Here is a 17,594-nt window from a genome sequence, read left to right on the forward strand (position 1 = left end):
GTTTCGATAAATTCAGTTAATTATAAAACAGTCCACAAATATAAGGATAGATATAAGAAATAAATAAATAACTAACTGTCGCCTATAGTTTCACTATAGCATAGCCTCATCTATGGCGACAGTCAGTTATTTATTAATTTCTTATAAATATCCTTATATTTGTGGACTGTTTTATAATTAACTGAATTTCTCGAAACTGATGATGAATATGGCCAATATTTCCCCTTGCACTAAAGAAACCTAAATATTTATTTTTTATTTTCATAAAAAAAAGTCATTTGTAAAACAGGAATAAAGCAAAATTCAATAAGGGAGAACCAACACATCAATAAGAATTTACAAATAAACGCCAAAGCAATTTACAAAAAACTATGGCACTGGTCACACTTATCACTCTAACAAAATGGCTTTGCTTGACATGGTCTGTTAATTTTGAGTGGTGGAAGAAGAAATGACAGAACCCACGTCAAGGAGTACCTGAACATCGAAGAGTAACTCCACTTGAAGGAGTAACTCCACATCAAGGATCAACTCCACATAGAGGGGTGACTTCACTTGAAGAAGTAACTCCAAATCAAGGAGTCACTCCGATCGAGGTGTCACTCCACTTGAAGAATTAACTCCAAATCGAGTCACTCCGAACCGAGGTGTCATCTCTTGAAGAAGTAACTCCAAATCAAGGATCAACTCCACATCCAGGGGTAACTTCACTTGAAGGAGTAACTCCACATCAAGGATCACCTCCACACCGAGGGGCAACTTCACTTGAAGGAGTAACTCCAAATCAAGGGGCCACTCCACTTGAAGGAGTAACTCGTCATGAAGGAGTAACTCCACAACGGGGAGTAACTCCATGTCGAGGAGTCAATCCTCATCAAGAAGTCACTCTGCGTCAAGGAGTAACTCCACTTGAAGGAGTAAAAGTACATCAAGGAGTCACTACAGATCGAGAAGTCATTCCACTTGAAGGCATAACTCCTCATCAAGGAGTCATTTCACATCATGGAGTAATTCCACATCAAGGTACATATCAAGGAGTCACTCCACTTCGAGGAGTAACTCCTCATCAAGGAATTACTCCACATCAAGGAATCACTCCATACCAAAGGAGTAACATCATATCAAGATTACTCCACAAAAAGGTGTAACTCCACATCAAGGATTAACTCCACATCAGGGAGTAACTTCACATCAAGGAGTAACGTCTTATCAAAATGTCACTCCGAGTCAAGGAGTAACTTCAGATCAAAATCACTCCACATCAAGGAGTAACTTCTTGTCAAAGAGTGACTTTGAATCAAGGAGTAACTTCAAATCAAAATCACTCCACATCAACGAGTACCTTATTAAAAAGTGACTCCGAATCAAGCAGTAATTTCAAATCAAAATCACTCTACATCAAGGAGTCACTCCACATCAGGGAGTAACATCACGTCAGGGAGTAACATCACATCAAGGGGTCACTCCACATCAAGGAGTCACTCCACATCAAGGAGTCACTCCACATCAAGGAATAATTCCACATCAAGGAGTAACTCCACATCAAGGAGTAACATCACATCAACGAGTCATTCCACATCAAGGAATAAGTTAACATCAAGAAGTCTTCATCAACGAGTCATTCCACATCAAGAAGTAACTTAACATCAAGAAGTCACTCCAAACTTCAAGGAGTAACTCCTCATCAAGGAATCACACCATACACTGCATGAAGGAGTAAATCTACATCAATGAGTCACTCTAAATCAAGGAGTCACTCCACATCAAGGAGTTACTCCACATCGAGGAGTCACTCCACACCAAGGACATAATAATATGGGGAGTGATAAAGCTTCGGCGAAAAACCCATAATCTCCGGCACCTCACACGGCGGCAAAGGCTATAAAATGCCGCTCTCAAGAATAATGATATACATAAGGGTTGTAATTAACCGCGTCATATTCATTACCTCGCATAACCATTAACTCGCTTTATAATTACATTCTACCCCTTTATGAAATGGATGGCCAGGCCAGCACAAAAGAGAATTTATTCCTCCCTCGACGTATAATTTGATAATATTCTAAATTGGTAAAATGTTTAACGGCCCAGTGCAAAGTCGCCTGCTCACGAAGAAATCCAGATATAAGTGTAAGTGCTTAGTCTTGCATCTTTATCAGTCTTCAGAAGTATGAGGACCTTAAGATATTTAATAAAGAGAGAGAGAGAGAGAGAGAGAGAGAGAGAGAGAGAGAGAGAGAGAGAGAGAGAGAAAGGCGTTTTCCTCATTCGTTTCACAGTTCAAATAAATCAAGAGATATATGACACTAAAATCAGAGGCCTTATTCTCTTAAACGAGGTCTTCCTCAATTTCTATACATTATATTTTTAAAGGATGTGAAGTTGCAAGCTTCTCACCTGCAGTCTCCTTCCAGCATTTACTGAGGTGGAATAATCCCTCGCCCATAATGGGGACTGGTGGAAGGCCTTGAGCATAAAACACATTCTTCGAGTAACCAGCTGCCCACAACTATATTCAGTCGGCTAAAGAGGAAACATATTGAATACAAGCAAATATTCAGTTCTATTGCTGAGTTTTTTTATGTCGCTTGCAAAACTCTACTTATCGTAAAAGTTGCTGACGATTATTACTGAAAGCTAGAGTCTGGCATATTTTTCATATCTCGGGATGGCTTGAAAAACACAACCGAAGAGACAGATCAGTGGAGCTCCGCAACGTTGTCGGCACAGAAGGCCTCTAAACATCTACGGGCTAGGGAGTGGGGCTAGCAACCTCACCCCATAAACACTTGATGAAAACCGAAAAGGTGACACCTGGCGCTACCCCCTCTAAGAGGAAACAAATAATTGGTCACAAAAATCAAAACCATATATACTGTATATATATATATATATATATATATATATATATATATATATATATATATATATATATATATATATATATATATGTGTCCATAAAGTCTCTTTATAAATTAAAAAATATTTTACAAAAGCCACTGATGAGATATCTTAATTAGATTTGTTCTATGTACTCAGCAGTTATCAAAATTTTTCACATTGCATTTGTGTATTTCAGGTACCCTGTTGATGAAAGAGGTACTGTTAAATGAACCCCTAAAAAATGGCTGCTCCTGAAGAAAAGGCACAATGTGTCATGGTTTATTGAAACAAAACCGGATATGCAGACCAATGAAACTACAGAACTAAGTATGGAAGAGATCCACCCTCATGTCCGTCAATTCGTGCATGGCACAAGAAATTTATGGAGACAGGGACAGTGTTGGATAAAGGGAGGAGAGGAAGACCAAGAACATCTGAGAAAAACATCGATCGTGTAAGACAAGCCTTTGATCGTTCTCTTACTAAGTCCACCTGTACTGCTGCCAGACACTTACTGCTACCAAGTTCAACAGTGCACAAAGTCCTACACAAGAACTTCAGAGCCAAATGATAACCAAAGATAAAAAGAGTTTCCAGTTAATATGCTGGGATGAATTTCTGAGGATGAAACGTTCCTCAACCGAGTTTTTGTTTTAGTGGTGAGGCAACCTTTCGTGTTTCAGGTAAACTGAACACACATTGTGAGAATCTGGGGAACAGAACATCCCCAAGTGACTAGGGAACTTCAGGGAAATAGTCCAAATGTGAATGTGTGGTGTGGGATCATGTGCAGTCGAATAATTGGTCCATTTTTCTTCAAGACATCAATTACTGCAGATCTTGACCTTGACTGAATATGTGACACACAACTAGATGACCTTCAACCAACCATCGTTTTCCAGCAAGATGGTGCACCACCACACTGGGGACTGCATGTTCATGGGTTCCTAAATCAAACATTTCAAGACCGGTGGATTGGAAGGGATGGCCCAATTCCCTGGCCACCTCGTTCACCAGATATCACTACCCTGAACTTCTTTCTATGGGTTTATGTTAAAGATATCGTGTATCGAACAAAGATATGGGACATCACTAATCTCAAGCAAACGATCACTGATGCCATTGCCACCACTGATGAGGCTATGCTACAGTGAACATTGAAATCGTGTATCGTCTTGCAACAAATGGTGCCCATATAGAGGTGTATTAAATGAGGCAAAAAAAAAAAAGACTTCAATATCTACTCATTTTTGTGATAATTTCCACATATTTGTCTGTTTATTTTCTTTTATAGTATTTTTTTGTAAATTGTAAAAAGACTGTATGGACACCCAAGATATATATATATATATATATATATATATATATATATATATATATATATATATATATATATATATATATATATATATATATATATATATATATATATATATATATATATATATATATATATATATATATATATATATATATATACACACACACACAGAAAAATGAAACAACACTGATCCCTAAACGAAATCCATGCATATGGAACTTTCACAAAACTGCCTTCTTTATACACCTTCACAGAAGGCCCATCAGTACCACATCAAAACCCCTTGCTTGCTGCGCCATTGACTCCTATTTCTCATCCATTCTTATTTCATGGATACTGAGGTCCTTCCTTTCCTATACCTCTTCCAAACCATCTATCCAGCCACCTCTGTCTTCCTCTCCTCTTTCTATCCCATTCCCTTAGTAAATCTTAATCGAACAGTCTTTTCATTAACATATCCCACAATCTTTCCACATGACCGAGCCACCTCACAAAATAATGATCCATCCTTCCATCTATGCTAACCTATGTATGGGGACTATTTTCTTCTAATGTCCATATTTCTCACCATTCCAATCCAATCTACTTGCGCTACATACTGTATACTACGTAAAAATTTCATATCATGTATACACGTATGTATGTATGTATGTATATATATATATATATATATATATATATATATATATACAAATATATGTGTATATCTGTGTGTGTACGTGTATATATATTACAAGGCACACTTTCAAAAAAACAAAATAATATCTACACTACACCCAATGCCTCGTAAATTACAAGCCTTTCTGTATGCAGTCTTTATAAAAAGCAACGCATTAACAGTTTCCGGCAGCGCAAAAACGAAAGCAAAAAAGAAAAAGTCAATTACGCCGGTTATTGCTACCAATACCAGTTATGAATTCTCGCAGCTAATGTCCACGGGGAGTATTTTCAATAATGAGACCGTCGAAAAAATTAATAAGGGCAAAAACATTGCTACTAAAGATGCATGCAGGAGCCCCCATGAAATTCGACTTTGCGATTGTGCGACAACGCTTGTATGCGCCTGCGCAAACATGAATATATATAGACACTATATATATATATATATATATATATATATATATATATATATATATATATATATATATATATATATATATATATATACACTTACATTATGTATATATATATACATATCTATATCTATATATATATATATATATATATATATATATATATATATATATATATATATATATATATATATATAATCACTACAAACGTCCTTTAATATCAATTCACTCTACCTCGGAGTAATATTATTTTATATATGTTATTTTTATGGACTTATTATCACCTAAAAAATTCCCTTCGGTATATATATATATATATATATATATTACTTATAAGTAATTGATATATTATTCTAGACTATCTTTATATATATATATATATATATGATGTGATAAATAGTATATATATATATATATATATATATATATATATATATATATATATATATATATATATATATATATATATATATATATATATATATATATACAGCCAGTGTTAAGAATGGCAATTACATACGATGAAAGGATAACCCAAACTGATCAAGAACTTGAAAAAAAGGCTCGTCTAAAATGTGAAAATTACCTAATTCCAGATCTTCATAATCAGAATATTCCTAAACAATACCGAGTGAAATATAGTAAATATGTATCTATCAGAGGTGGAAAAAAAAAGAACGAAATAACATCACAAAATACATCAACAAAACTCGCGCAGAAATACAACGACACATTTTAATAAAACTGGATAAAAAAAAACACGACGCAACGAAATTAATAAATTTATCAACGACCCAATAAAATCAATCAGTAATCGAAATCCGCACAGCAATAAATCATCCAAGAATCAGTAAAAAAAAAATATTTCGCTCAAAAAAAATAAATCAAACAATACGCAAGAGGTTCCACTATCTTTTTTTTTTTTTTTTTTTTTTGCCCGAGAAGATGAACAGAAAATGAATTGAATTTGTCCCGTCAGGAGAACGGAGGAGAGGTTAGGCGAGAGGAAGGTAATGAAGTTAATGGTAATTAAGGAGCAACGGTTAACCGGGGAAGAGGTGGGGGAAGAGGTGGGGGGAGGGTGGGGGGGTTGAGGGCAGAGACAGGAGTGTGGTAATGTAAGGGGGGGAGGGGGAGGGGGGAATCGCCATTAAAGCAGGGAGAGATGAAAGAATCTGGTGGAGGATGAAGTAAAATCTTGACTGAAGGTATTGGGTGTAATTTTCACTGAAAGTTACGACAGGAATTGTGGCTGTAGGGGGAATGGATGTAATTTTGGCTGAGGGGAAAGGGGTGGAATTTTCACCAAAAAAGTTATGACAGGAATCCTGACTGTAGAGAAAAATGGGTGGAATTTTCATTGAAAGTAATAACAGGAATTTTTAACTGAAAGGGAAATGGGTAGAATTCTTATTGAATCTTATGACAGGAATTTTGTACTGAAAGGAAAAGGGGTGGAATTCTTACTGGAACTTATAACGGGAATTTATTACTGAAAGGGAAATGGGTAGAATTCTTATTGAAACTTATGACAGGAATTTTTTACTGAAAGGAAAAGGGGTGGAATTCTTACTGGAATCTATGACAGGAATTTGTTACTGAAAGGAAAATGGGTGGAATTATCACAGAAAGTTATGACAGGAATATCTTTACAGAAAGGGAAATGGGATGAATTTTCACTGAAATACTTACAACAGGAATCTGGGCTGAAGGTAAAAAAAGGTTCAGTTTTCACTGAGGGAATAAATGACAGGAATTTTGGCAGGAGGATTAACTGAATTCCAGTGAGAGAACCAAGACTGGATTTTCCATCGATGGATATATGGATGGAATTCTCAAGAGTGGAACTGACGAAAATAATTTTCCATGCTGGAGAAATGAAAATGAGTGACTTTTTCTTTTTTTGGGGCAAAATTTTATATTCAAGTGGAGGAATATAAGAATCCGATTAAATCCCAAATTTGATGAAGTTAGATAAAATGGAAAACAAAAATATGCAAAAAGCCCCACATAAACTAACAAATAAGGTAACGAAGCAATCAAATATAAACATTTGTAGAACAACGTGGCTTTATATTAAATGGAACAGTATGAAAATTATGAGCTAAAACTAAAAATAAAATAAATACATCAGACCTAACTACCAAATAAATGTACAAAACTATTCCCATACAAAAATAAATGCAGCATCCAAAGGAAATTTTTATACACTAAAATCAAAAGCGCGAATTACGTTACACAATAAAATAAAATAAAAAATTCACAAAAGAGCAATAAAACAATAAAGAAGCAAAATCACTCTGCTAACGCCAAGACGAGAAAGTAATTCGAGGAATAAAAGATGGTCGCTTAAAAATGAAAACACACGGAGAAAGTTCCAATAATTTTTCTTGCCGCGAGAGAACGAAGAGGAAATGAATTGAATCTGACCCGTCAGCAGAGCGAAGGAGAGGCTGGGTGAGGAAGGGAATACATTTAATGCTAATTAAAGAGCAACAGTAGAAGTAAGAAAGGAAGGGGGAGGGGAAGGGGGAGGAGGGAGGAAAAAGAAGGAGAATAAAACTTGAGAGCGGGAGAAATGAGAGTTTGGAGGAAGAAAAATTGCTGAAATTTCGAGGCAGTAAAATTAGTGGAATTTGGAACAAGGAGAGATTCCGCGGCATAAATGTGGAATTTTGATTAAGGTGCCGGGATACTGGGGGGAACTTTAACGTAAGGAGATATTATCGAATATCTGAGAGAAAGAAAGGTGTCTCGGCGCTTTCCATTTCTCAATCTTCCCGATCATCTTGCTTCAAGATTATTCTTGTCAACAGTTCAGCCTTTTTTACTTCCATTCATAAATTTTCTCTCCTTTTCACATGCAGTCGCATACACATCATGCTATTTTCAGTCCCTCTTCACAAACAGTCACATATACAACAAACTATTTCTTTCTTCCTCTTTCTTAATCACATACACAGCACATAATTCATTCATTTCTCCCCATTTTCGTTTACAATGACATACAAAGCATAATACTCATTCATCATTCTGCTCCCTATCTTAACAAGGAATCACAGATAAAAACAATTCATAAATATATTTCAGTCTTCATGTTGTGGAATAAACAAAGCCACTTGCTTCTGCTTTCTCTGTCTCTGTCTCTCTCTCTATCTCTGTCTCTCTACAGTAAAATATGTCATAGACACACACTGATAACTTATCGGATATATACATCACAAACGGCCTGAAAAATACCGGCACATTCTGGATAATCGTATGAAGCACTGGTTAGAACTACCAATAAGTCGCTGATTTTTATTCAACCTGTTTGTGAAATGTGAGCGACGAGTTGCTGACGTTCTTACGACACTTTCTACTGTAGTGTGGAAGAACCTACACACTTACACAAATACACACACACGTAATGCACAACACTAAACAATAACAGCAACTACAAAAACAGCCGAAACTGACGCAAATCCTGCTACAGAAACTACTAAATGGAGGAGTTAATCTTTTCGAGGTTTTCCCCGAAGTCGAAGATTAATGGGAACATTTAAACGGTGGAGGGGGGGACCTAGAATTCGATGCCCGAATCAGATACTTAACATACAAGTTCTGAACCGTCTGGAGGTCAACTGATAATGCTAATGAGTGGTTTCATGTTTCATTTGCTAAGACGAGGAGGAACCAAAATTTGCCTGGATGTGATCTGGTGTTGCAAATGGCATGGTCATCGACGAAGAAAGGTTATTTGATAATCTAATCTACGAAAAATTACTGACAAAAGAAAGGGTATTTTGAGGAGGGGAGGGAGGGAGGGGAAGGGAGGGGAGGGTGAGGGAGGGAGGTGAAGGAAAAGGGGATGGGAGGAGGGGGTGTTGAAGAAAGGGAGGGGAGGGGAGGTGGAGGAGACGGGAATGGGAGGGGGGGGAAGGGAGGGGAGGTGGAGGAGACAGGAATGGGAGGGGAGGGGAAGGGAGGGGATGGGAGGAGAGGGGATGGGGAGGAAAGGAGGGGAAGGAGAGAGGAAGGGGATGGGAGGGGAGAGTCTTGGAGGGGAGGGGAAGGGAGGGGATGGGAGGAGAGGGGTGGGGAGGAAAGGAAGGGGAGGGAAGAGGAAGTGAGGGGGGAGGGGAGAGGAAGGGGATGGGAGGGGAGAGGAAGGGGATGGGAGGGGAGGGTATTGGGGGGAGGGGAGGGTATTGGGGAGGGGAAGGGAGGGGATGGGAGGAGAGAGTGGGGAGGAAAGGAAGGGGAAGGGGAGAGGAAGGGGGTGGGAGGATGGTATTGGAGGGGATGGGAAGGAGGAAGGAGTGGAGCGGGGATGGGAGGGGGAAGGGATAGGGCAGGGATGGGGATGGGAGAGGAGAAGGGGATGGGAGGGGAGAAGGGAGGGGAGGCCAGGTGAGGGGAGGGGGAAGGGTAGGTGGCCAAAGGCGGACACGCCCAATGCCGACTATGAATGGAAGTAGGGAAATATCACCAGCTGAAATCACACCCGTGACATAAAATATGAAGCATTTTCTATCGGTCTCCGGCAAGAAAAAAAAAAAACTGCATGAGGACATTCAGTGAACGTTAAATCAAAACTCACAAACCGAGCAATTATAAGCGTTACATAAAAACAGACGAAGCGAAGATATGAAAAACTAAACCTATTTTCAATAGGAGACATTAGAGGAGGGGAGGAGGAGGAGGAGGAGGAGGAGGAGGAGGAGGAGGAGGAGGAGGAGGAGGAGGAGGAGGAGGAGGAGGAGGAGGAGGAGGAGGAGGAGGCGGATTGGTAATAGTAGTAGCAGTAGTAGTCCTGACCTTTATCTGGACTTCTCCAATGACGTACGAAACTAAATACCAAGGCTCGAAATGCTAAGGTTTAAATCATTCAAACAGGCCTTTCTCCGGTTTTATTAAATAAAAAAGAAAAGTTCTTTTTTAAGTCAGTGACGTCATTCGGGACACAACAAATCAAGAGAATCCGATTAAGCGAATGAAAATTAAACGACGCAGAGGTTGCAATTAAATTAACGTCACAATACAGTAAACTTCTTTCAGAAATTATGGGGGTTAATTGTATAATAGAACTTTTTGTTCATTCTACAAAGAAGGGAATATTAGTAAGCATCACTGTCGTGTAACAACCAACTTTATTAGCATATAACTTCATCAGTGCTTATGTTAATGACGTGAAGCTGGCATTATGCCGAATTAGCCTCTTGCTCTCATGGCCAGCCCGCTGCGCTGGTCCCCAAAATCATTTACGTGTTCCCTACCGGATTTCCAACAATTTAGGTCATTGATATCTAATTGCAAAGATCAACGGATACCCCGTGATGGCTCTTACAGGACAGTTAACAGTTTAAACACAAATTCATGAGAAATATTTCATAAAAAAAGTTCGTCGTTTGCCGAAGAACAAAATCAATATAAATAGGGACCTTCAGAGAAAATACGATATATATCAATGACCCTCCACAAATATTGAGTTTAGGATAATGGGACTCCGAGAATCAATTCATTTCTCAACTTCCTCGGAACACAATCACGCTCTTGCTGTTGATAAGTGCTCTCAAAGAAGTTAGGGTTATTTTTTTATGCCCATAAGACAAAAGGGCATTTTCTTGATGGGTATCAAAAAGAGCCAAATCAATGGCTCTGAGAAAACCACACACCAAGAGGACATAAATTCTGTTAACAGCCGTTGAAAACTAAATGCTGATGATCACAGCTTTAGGGAATAAAAAGGTATCTTTTAATGGCACTCACGGGCTAAATTGATTTCTTAATAGCCCTTACAGAGAAAAGACGACTTCTTAATAGCCTACAAAGAAAAGAATGCTTAATAGTCCTTGGTGAGAAAAGACTTCTTAACAGACCACAGAGAAAAGGCGAATTCTTAATAGCACAGAGAGAAACGACGAGAAAAAAAATCTTAATAGCCCGAGGAGAAAAGGGAAATTCTTACCAGCCACATGAAAAAAGAAGCATTATTAACAGCCCACAGAAAAAATAAGAATTCTTAATAGCCAACAGAGAGAAGATGAATTCTTAACAACCCGCAGAGATACGAAAAATTCTTAACAGCCCACGGACAAAAAGAATTCTTAACGGCCTGCAGAAAATATAATTCTTAACCGTCCACACAGAAAAGAATCTTCTTAATAGCCCACAGGAAGACAGATTAATTCTTAACAGCCCACAGAGCGAAAAGAATTCTTATCAACCAGCAGAAAAAATTAATCTTAACAACCCACAAAGATAAGAAATATTCTTAATAGTGACAGAAAAAGAGAATTCTTAATAGACCTCAGAAAAAAAGAATTCTTCATGTCCTACAGAAAAATTTGAAGAATTCTTAATGTCCCACAGAAAAATGTGAAGAATCTCAATGTCCCACAGAAAAATGTGAAGAATTCATAATGTCCCACAGAGAAATGTGAAGAAAAATATGATGAATTCTTAATGTCCCACGGAAAAATGTGAATAATTCTTAATGTCCCACGGAAAAATGTGAAGAATTCTTAATGTTCCACAGAAAAATGTGAAGAATTCTTAATGTCCCACAGAAAAATGTGAAGAATATTTAACATCCCACAGAGAAAAGAAAAAGCCTTAATAGCCCACGGAGAAAATAAAGAATATCCCACGATTTCCCAAAAATGAAAAACTTCTGAAACCACCCTCCCAAACAATTAAGCATTAATTGAATGAAAGGGAATTAATGGCTCGCAGACAAATGGACTTTCTCCATGTTTCTCTGAAACAGAGGATTTCAGTCTTAAGTCGAACATATAACTGGGTATTTGTTAATGATTTTAAGAGGAGAGATTGTAAATAATAATATTGTAAATAATAATAATAATAATAATAATAATAATAATAATATTATTATTATTATTATTATTATTATTATTATTATTATTATTATTATTATTATTATTATTATTATTATTATTATTATTATTATTCAGAGGATGAACCCTATTCTTATGGAACAAGCCTAGAGTCAGGGACCATTGACTTGAAATTCAAGCTTCCAAAAATATGGCTTTTTAGAAAAAGGTAACAGAAGGTAACGGAAAACGCAGAAAGAGGAGATCAGTTATTAGAAAAACTGATAAATTAACAAATTAATAAATGAACAAATAAAAATGTACGTAAATTATGAAATGTAAATTCATTATTGCCGCTACCATTCTGTAATAATAATAATAATACTAATAATAATAATAATAATAATAATAATAATAATAATAATAATAATAATAATAATAATAATAATACTCGTAGTAGCATGACTCTTGAAATGGAGAAACAAATCCATAGTTATGTATACGTATTCCCCAAAGCTCCGTAGAAATTTATTTTTAAATACAAGTACCCATACATAACTGCGGATTTGTTTCTCCAATAATAACAATATCTCAAAATTTTTGTTACCGCACTTCTCAACAAACTGGGCGATTGTCCAACGTCCTTAAATGCAAGGGGATCCTTTACAAGGGCTACCGTGGGTCCTCAACATTCCTATAGAGGAATGCGGGGAATAGCAGGTAATAAACCCTCTATACAGATGGTTATCTGAGAGTTACTAAAGATGTTCCCATCAGAAAGATGTGTCGACAAAACATCAAGAATTTGGAATGTAATTGCTTGGGGCCATTTGAAATTGAAGAGAATTTTAACTTTCTCACAATCGGGGGTTAGCATTGACAGGGTAAATATTAAAGTAATAAATAAATTGATAACATCTGTTTGCAATACCACTGCCCCCCAAAAATTAACATTTTTGTTGGTATTAAAAAAAAAAGTGTGAAAACTGACATTCACTGATACACTGAGGAAACAATTCAAGATCTTTCAATAAAAGTAAACGATAGTTCTAACAGCCACTTAAGTTCAAGGATCCTTATTTCTTGCCTTCACAAGCATTGAATCATTAGTTCACTTGTAAGGCATTAACAAGGCCAACGTAAAGATACTTAGATTGGTGGAGCTACAGTGTGAAAGACCAATCCAACAGTCAGTGAAGTGAATTATACATGGTATTTTGATCAGCGTAATTAGATAAGAACTGTAAAACCACAATTTCAAAATACCCTCAACACATTATCAACAAATCGGGTCGGGCCTGTGACAAGAAACTGACGCAATATTTTTCCTTCATTACACATGAATCAGGTGAGAGCTGTTGATTCAAAATGCAAGGTAATCTCAATCTGTTATCAATGAAATTGGTTAGAACTCTGAAACAAAATCAATTACTACTCGTAATTTATTATCAACAATTCACTTCAGAGCTATGGAACGGAAATTAAAACATACGCTGAAATTATCCTCGGTAAATCAGACCTCATACAAGATTTATGAAACTACATGTAAGTTTTAAACAAATTTATCACATTCATATTTTAAACAAACCCATTAAAACCTATGAAACCCAAATTACAACTTACTCTTTATTATTCAAATATGAAGCAAACATTCTAATGAACCAAACAATGCTGCTGAACTAACAAAATAACTGTAATGCGTTAAATAAAAAAACCGATTAAGTTTCAAAAAACAGCACACTCACACACACACGTAGTAGTAAGAGGAAGCAGGGCTCAATTCGGCCTGAATTTCCAAGGGCTCCTGAGAAAGGACTCGAGGGATCTAAAGCCGTTGACGGTGCCACGTCTTGGGCACTCGAGATGGAATCAGAGTCAACGTCGAGGATGTTTAACTTTTGCTATCTTAACACAGGAATCATTTGCACACTGTGGTGCGATATGCATCAGATGATTGCAGGGGAAAGCACTGGGTCATGCAATAAACGAGGAGTTTTGAAAGTGTGTGTGTGTATGTATGTTATAAAGGCAGACATACATACATACATACAAATAATGTATATATATTATATATTATATATATTATATATCATAAAATCTATATATATATATATATATATATATATATATATATATATATATATATATAACACAGTGTGTGTGTTTGTATGTCTGTGGGCGAAACAATGTTGCCATATAAAGCTCCATAAATCGTTAATGGATCCCGGTGTTACCGTCAGTAATGACACGCTGAGGCTCGAACAAGCCCAACAAACAATTGCCTCTCTCTCTCTCTCTCTCTCTCTCTCTGAGTGGCTAGCATAAGAATCATAGAACCCAAAAATCCTCCACTCTCTCTTTCTATCTCTGTCTGGGTTTCACAAAAATAAAACCAAAAACAAAAAAATAAAAATCTCCTCTTTTGCAGAATTACCTGGCAAACACAGCGCACAAACCTTCCTGTTCCTATTTCCGCATCGTGCAGCGTTTAATCGAAACCGGCCATTAAGTCAACGGCTGCACAAATGAGACATTTTTGGCTCTGTTTTCCTTCCACTAAAAAGTTGGAGGCGTCCGGAGCTTAAATGAGAGAAAGAGAAAAGTGGATGAAAAAACGACACTTTATTCTAGTGCTATCGACCACTTATTGATTTAACACGGCAACTGGCTAAGAGGAGAAATGTTCCGGATTTGACTCTCTCTCTCTCTCTCTCTCTCTCTCTCTCAAACACACACACACACAAACACATACATTTAATATATTTATATAGTATATATATATATATATACATTTAATATATTTATATATATATATATATATATATATATATATATATATATATATATATATATATATATATATATATATATATTACATATGTACAGTACATCCATATATATGCAAATATATATATATATATATATATATATATATATATATATATATATATATATATATATATATATATATATATATGAGCACACACGCATATATATATGTATATATGTATATATAAAATGGAAATATGGAGTATGTGTAGAGACAAACCCACAGAAATATGTTTACAACAGTGCTAAAGAATTCAGTATCGAACAATGACCCACCCTTCCACGGAACTACAATGCTAGTAAAAAAATACAAACATCATAATTACCCCATGTGCAGACATCATAATTACACCCATGCAATTATCAGTGCACGTATAAAATCAAGAAAAAACAATAGGAAACTAGAAGTATAAATGAAATCTCGAAAATTTAAAATTAAAAAATGCGCTGCCATTACCTTCATTCCAAACGGAACAAATAAAATGTGCGCCGAAGTTTCTTCGGCGCAATCGAGTTTTCTGTAGTGTATAATCAAGGCCACCGAAAATAGATCTATCTTTCGGTGGTCTCGCTATAATGCTGTATGAACCGCGACCCATGAAACTTTAACCACGGACCGGTGGTGGCCTGTCCATAGCGGTGCCAGACGCACCATTATGGCTATCTTTAACCTTAAATAAAATGAAAACTACTGAGGAGGCTAGAGGGCTGCAATTTGGTATGTTTGATGATTGGAGTGTGGGTGATCAACATATCAATTTGCGGCCCTCAAGCCTCAGTAGTTTTTAAGATCTGAGGGCGGACAGAAAAAGTGCGGACGGACAGACACAGCCCGCACAATAGTTTTCTTTTACAGAAAATTAAAAATGAATGATTATACAGCTGACACCATTTATCACTGCAAACCTGGAATCCGAATATGAAATAAATGAAGAAGCATTGTACAGTAAAACTTAACTCGTGTTGGAAAACTAGTTTTGTTGCCAAGATCATTCTTCTACTAGCACTATTCCTCATACACAAATTTGTCAAACATCTGACAACATGTCGGTTATGTAGTATTTATCAAATTCCTTCTTTAACAAAAAAAGCAAAAAAAAAAAAAAAAAAAAAAAAATAGCATCATAGTTCAGTGATCGAAAACACGAAGTAGTGATTCTCAGTCCCAAGGTAATATAAATATCTAACTTCATGTGGTTTTTAAGTAAATGTGTGGCAGGCAATAATGACATCTAACCATAACCTACTGAAGGCTCATTTTACTTTTGGGTTTCCAAAAACTGAACGATGATCAGATAAAAAGTTAGCAGTAAATATTCATGCGGATATTGGGAATTTCGTTCACAATAATTTTCTTGGATGTATCAGCTGCAAATTCCGTCAAATGTAACAGTTATAACTTCAGTCAAATGTAACAATTGCAACTTCAGTTAAATGTAACAATTGCTACTTCAATTAAATGGAACAATTGCAACTTCAGTTAAATGTACCCATTGCAACTTCAGTTAAATGTAACAACTGCAACTTCAGTTAAATGTAACAACTGCAACTTCACTTAAATGTAACAACTGCAACTTCTGACAAATGTAACAACTGCAACTTCTGACAAATGTAACAACTGCAACTGCTGATAAATGTAACAACTGCAACTGCTGACAAATGTAACAACTGCAACTTCAGTTGAATGTAACAACTGCAACTTCAGTTAAATGTAACAACTGCAACTTCAGTTAAATGTAACAACTGCAACTTCAGTTAAATGTAACAACTGCAACTTCTGACAAATGTAATAATTGCAACTTCAGTTAAATGTAACAATTACAATTTTTGACAAATGTAACAACTGCAACTTCTGACAAAATGTAACAACTGCAACTTTTGACAAAATGTAACAACTGCAACTTCTGACAAAATGTAACAACTGCAACTTCTGACAAATGTAACAACTGCAACTTCTGACAAATGTAAAAACTGCAACTTCTGACAAATGAAACAACAGCAACTTCTGTCTAATGCACAAGTGTAACAACTGCAACTTCTGTCTCATGTCACAAGTGTAACAACTGCAACTTCTGACAAATGTAACAACTTCTGACAAATGTAACAACTGCAACTCCCAACAAATGCAACAACTGCAACTTCAATTAAATGTATATATAGCCACAAGTAAGGCGACCGGGAACCTCTGACAAGGTGAACAATTCACATTGATGAAGTTCCATTGTTCCCAAAAACTACATTCGTGTCACTCAACAAATCTATTCATATGATGCCAGTCAGGAAGCACACCTTTGGTCAAAATATCATTAAAAAAAATTCCCTAACACGTTTTCATTTAATCATACAAATAAACAGACATACTTTTATTATTATTATTATTATTATTATTATTATTATTATTATTATTATTATTATTATTATTATTATTATTATTATTATTCAAATGAAGCCTGTTCATATGGAATAAGCCCACAGGGGCTACTGACTTGAAATTCAAGCTTCCAAAGAACATGGTGTTCATTAGAAAGAAGTTAGAGGAGGTAAAGGAAAATACAGAAAGAAGGGATCCCACTTATTAAAAAGAAACCAATAAATTAACAAATAGATAAAAATATATTAAAATGCAAGGAGAATAGTATTACATAATGAATCTAACAGGAACTTCGAAGG

At 36.1% G+C, this 17,594-nt stretch overlaps 2 protein-coding genes across 5 annotated transcripts in view; one reads left to right on the forward strand and one right to left on the reverse strand.

Moving 5' to 3' along the window:
- LOC136827808 (P30 adhesin-like) overlaps nucleotides 1–1,148 on the forward strand; it is a 33,576-nt gene extending 32,428 nt beyond the window's left edge. Inside the window, exon 2 of the mRNA XM_067085266.1 lies at nucleotides 648–1,148. Within this exon, the coding sequence (XP_066941367.1) occupies nucleotides 648–1,148 (501 nt within the window). The remainder of the gene's footprint in view (nucleotides 1–647) is intronic.
- The window catches only part of LOC136828370 (hematopoietic prostaglandin D synthase-like), a 403,954-nt gene that overhangs the window by 218,114 nt on the left and 168,246 nt on the right, over nucleotides 1–17,594 (reverse strand). The gene's annotated exons all lie outside the window — the stretch shown is intronic.

The sequence above is a fragment of the Macrobrachium rosenbergii genome, chromosome 42, assembly GCF_040412425.1.
Source record: "Macrobrachium rosenbergii isolate ZJJX-2024 chromosome 42, ASM4041242v1, whole genome shotgun sequence".
NCBI lineage: Eukaryota > Metazoa > Arthropoda > Malacostraca > Decapoda > Palaemonidae > Macrobrachium > Macrobrachium rosenbergii.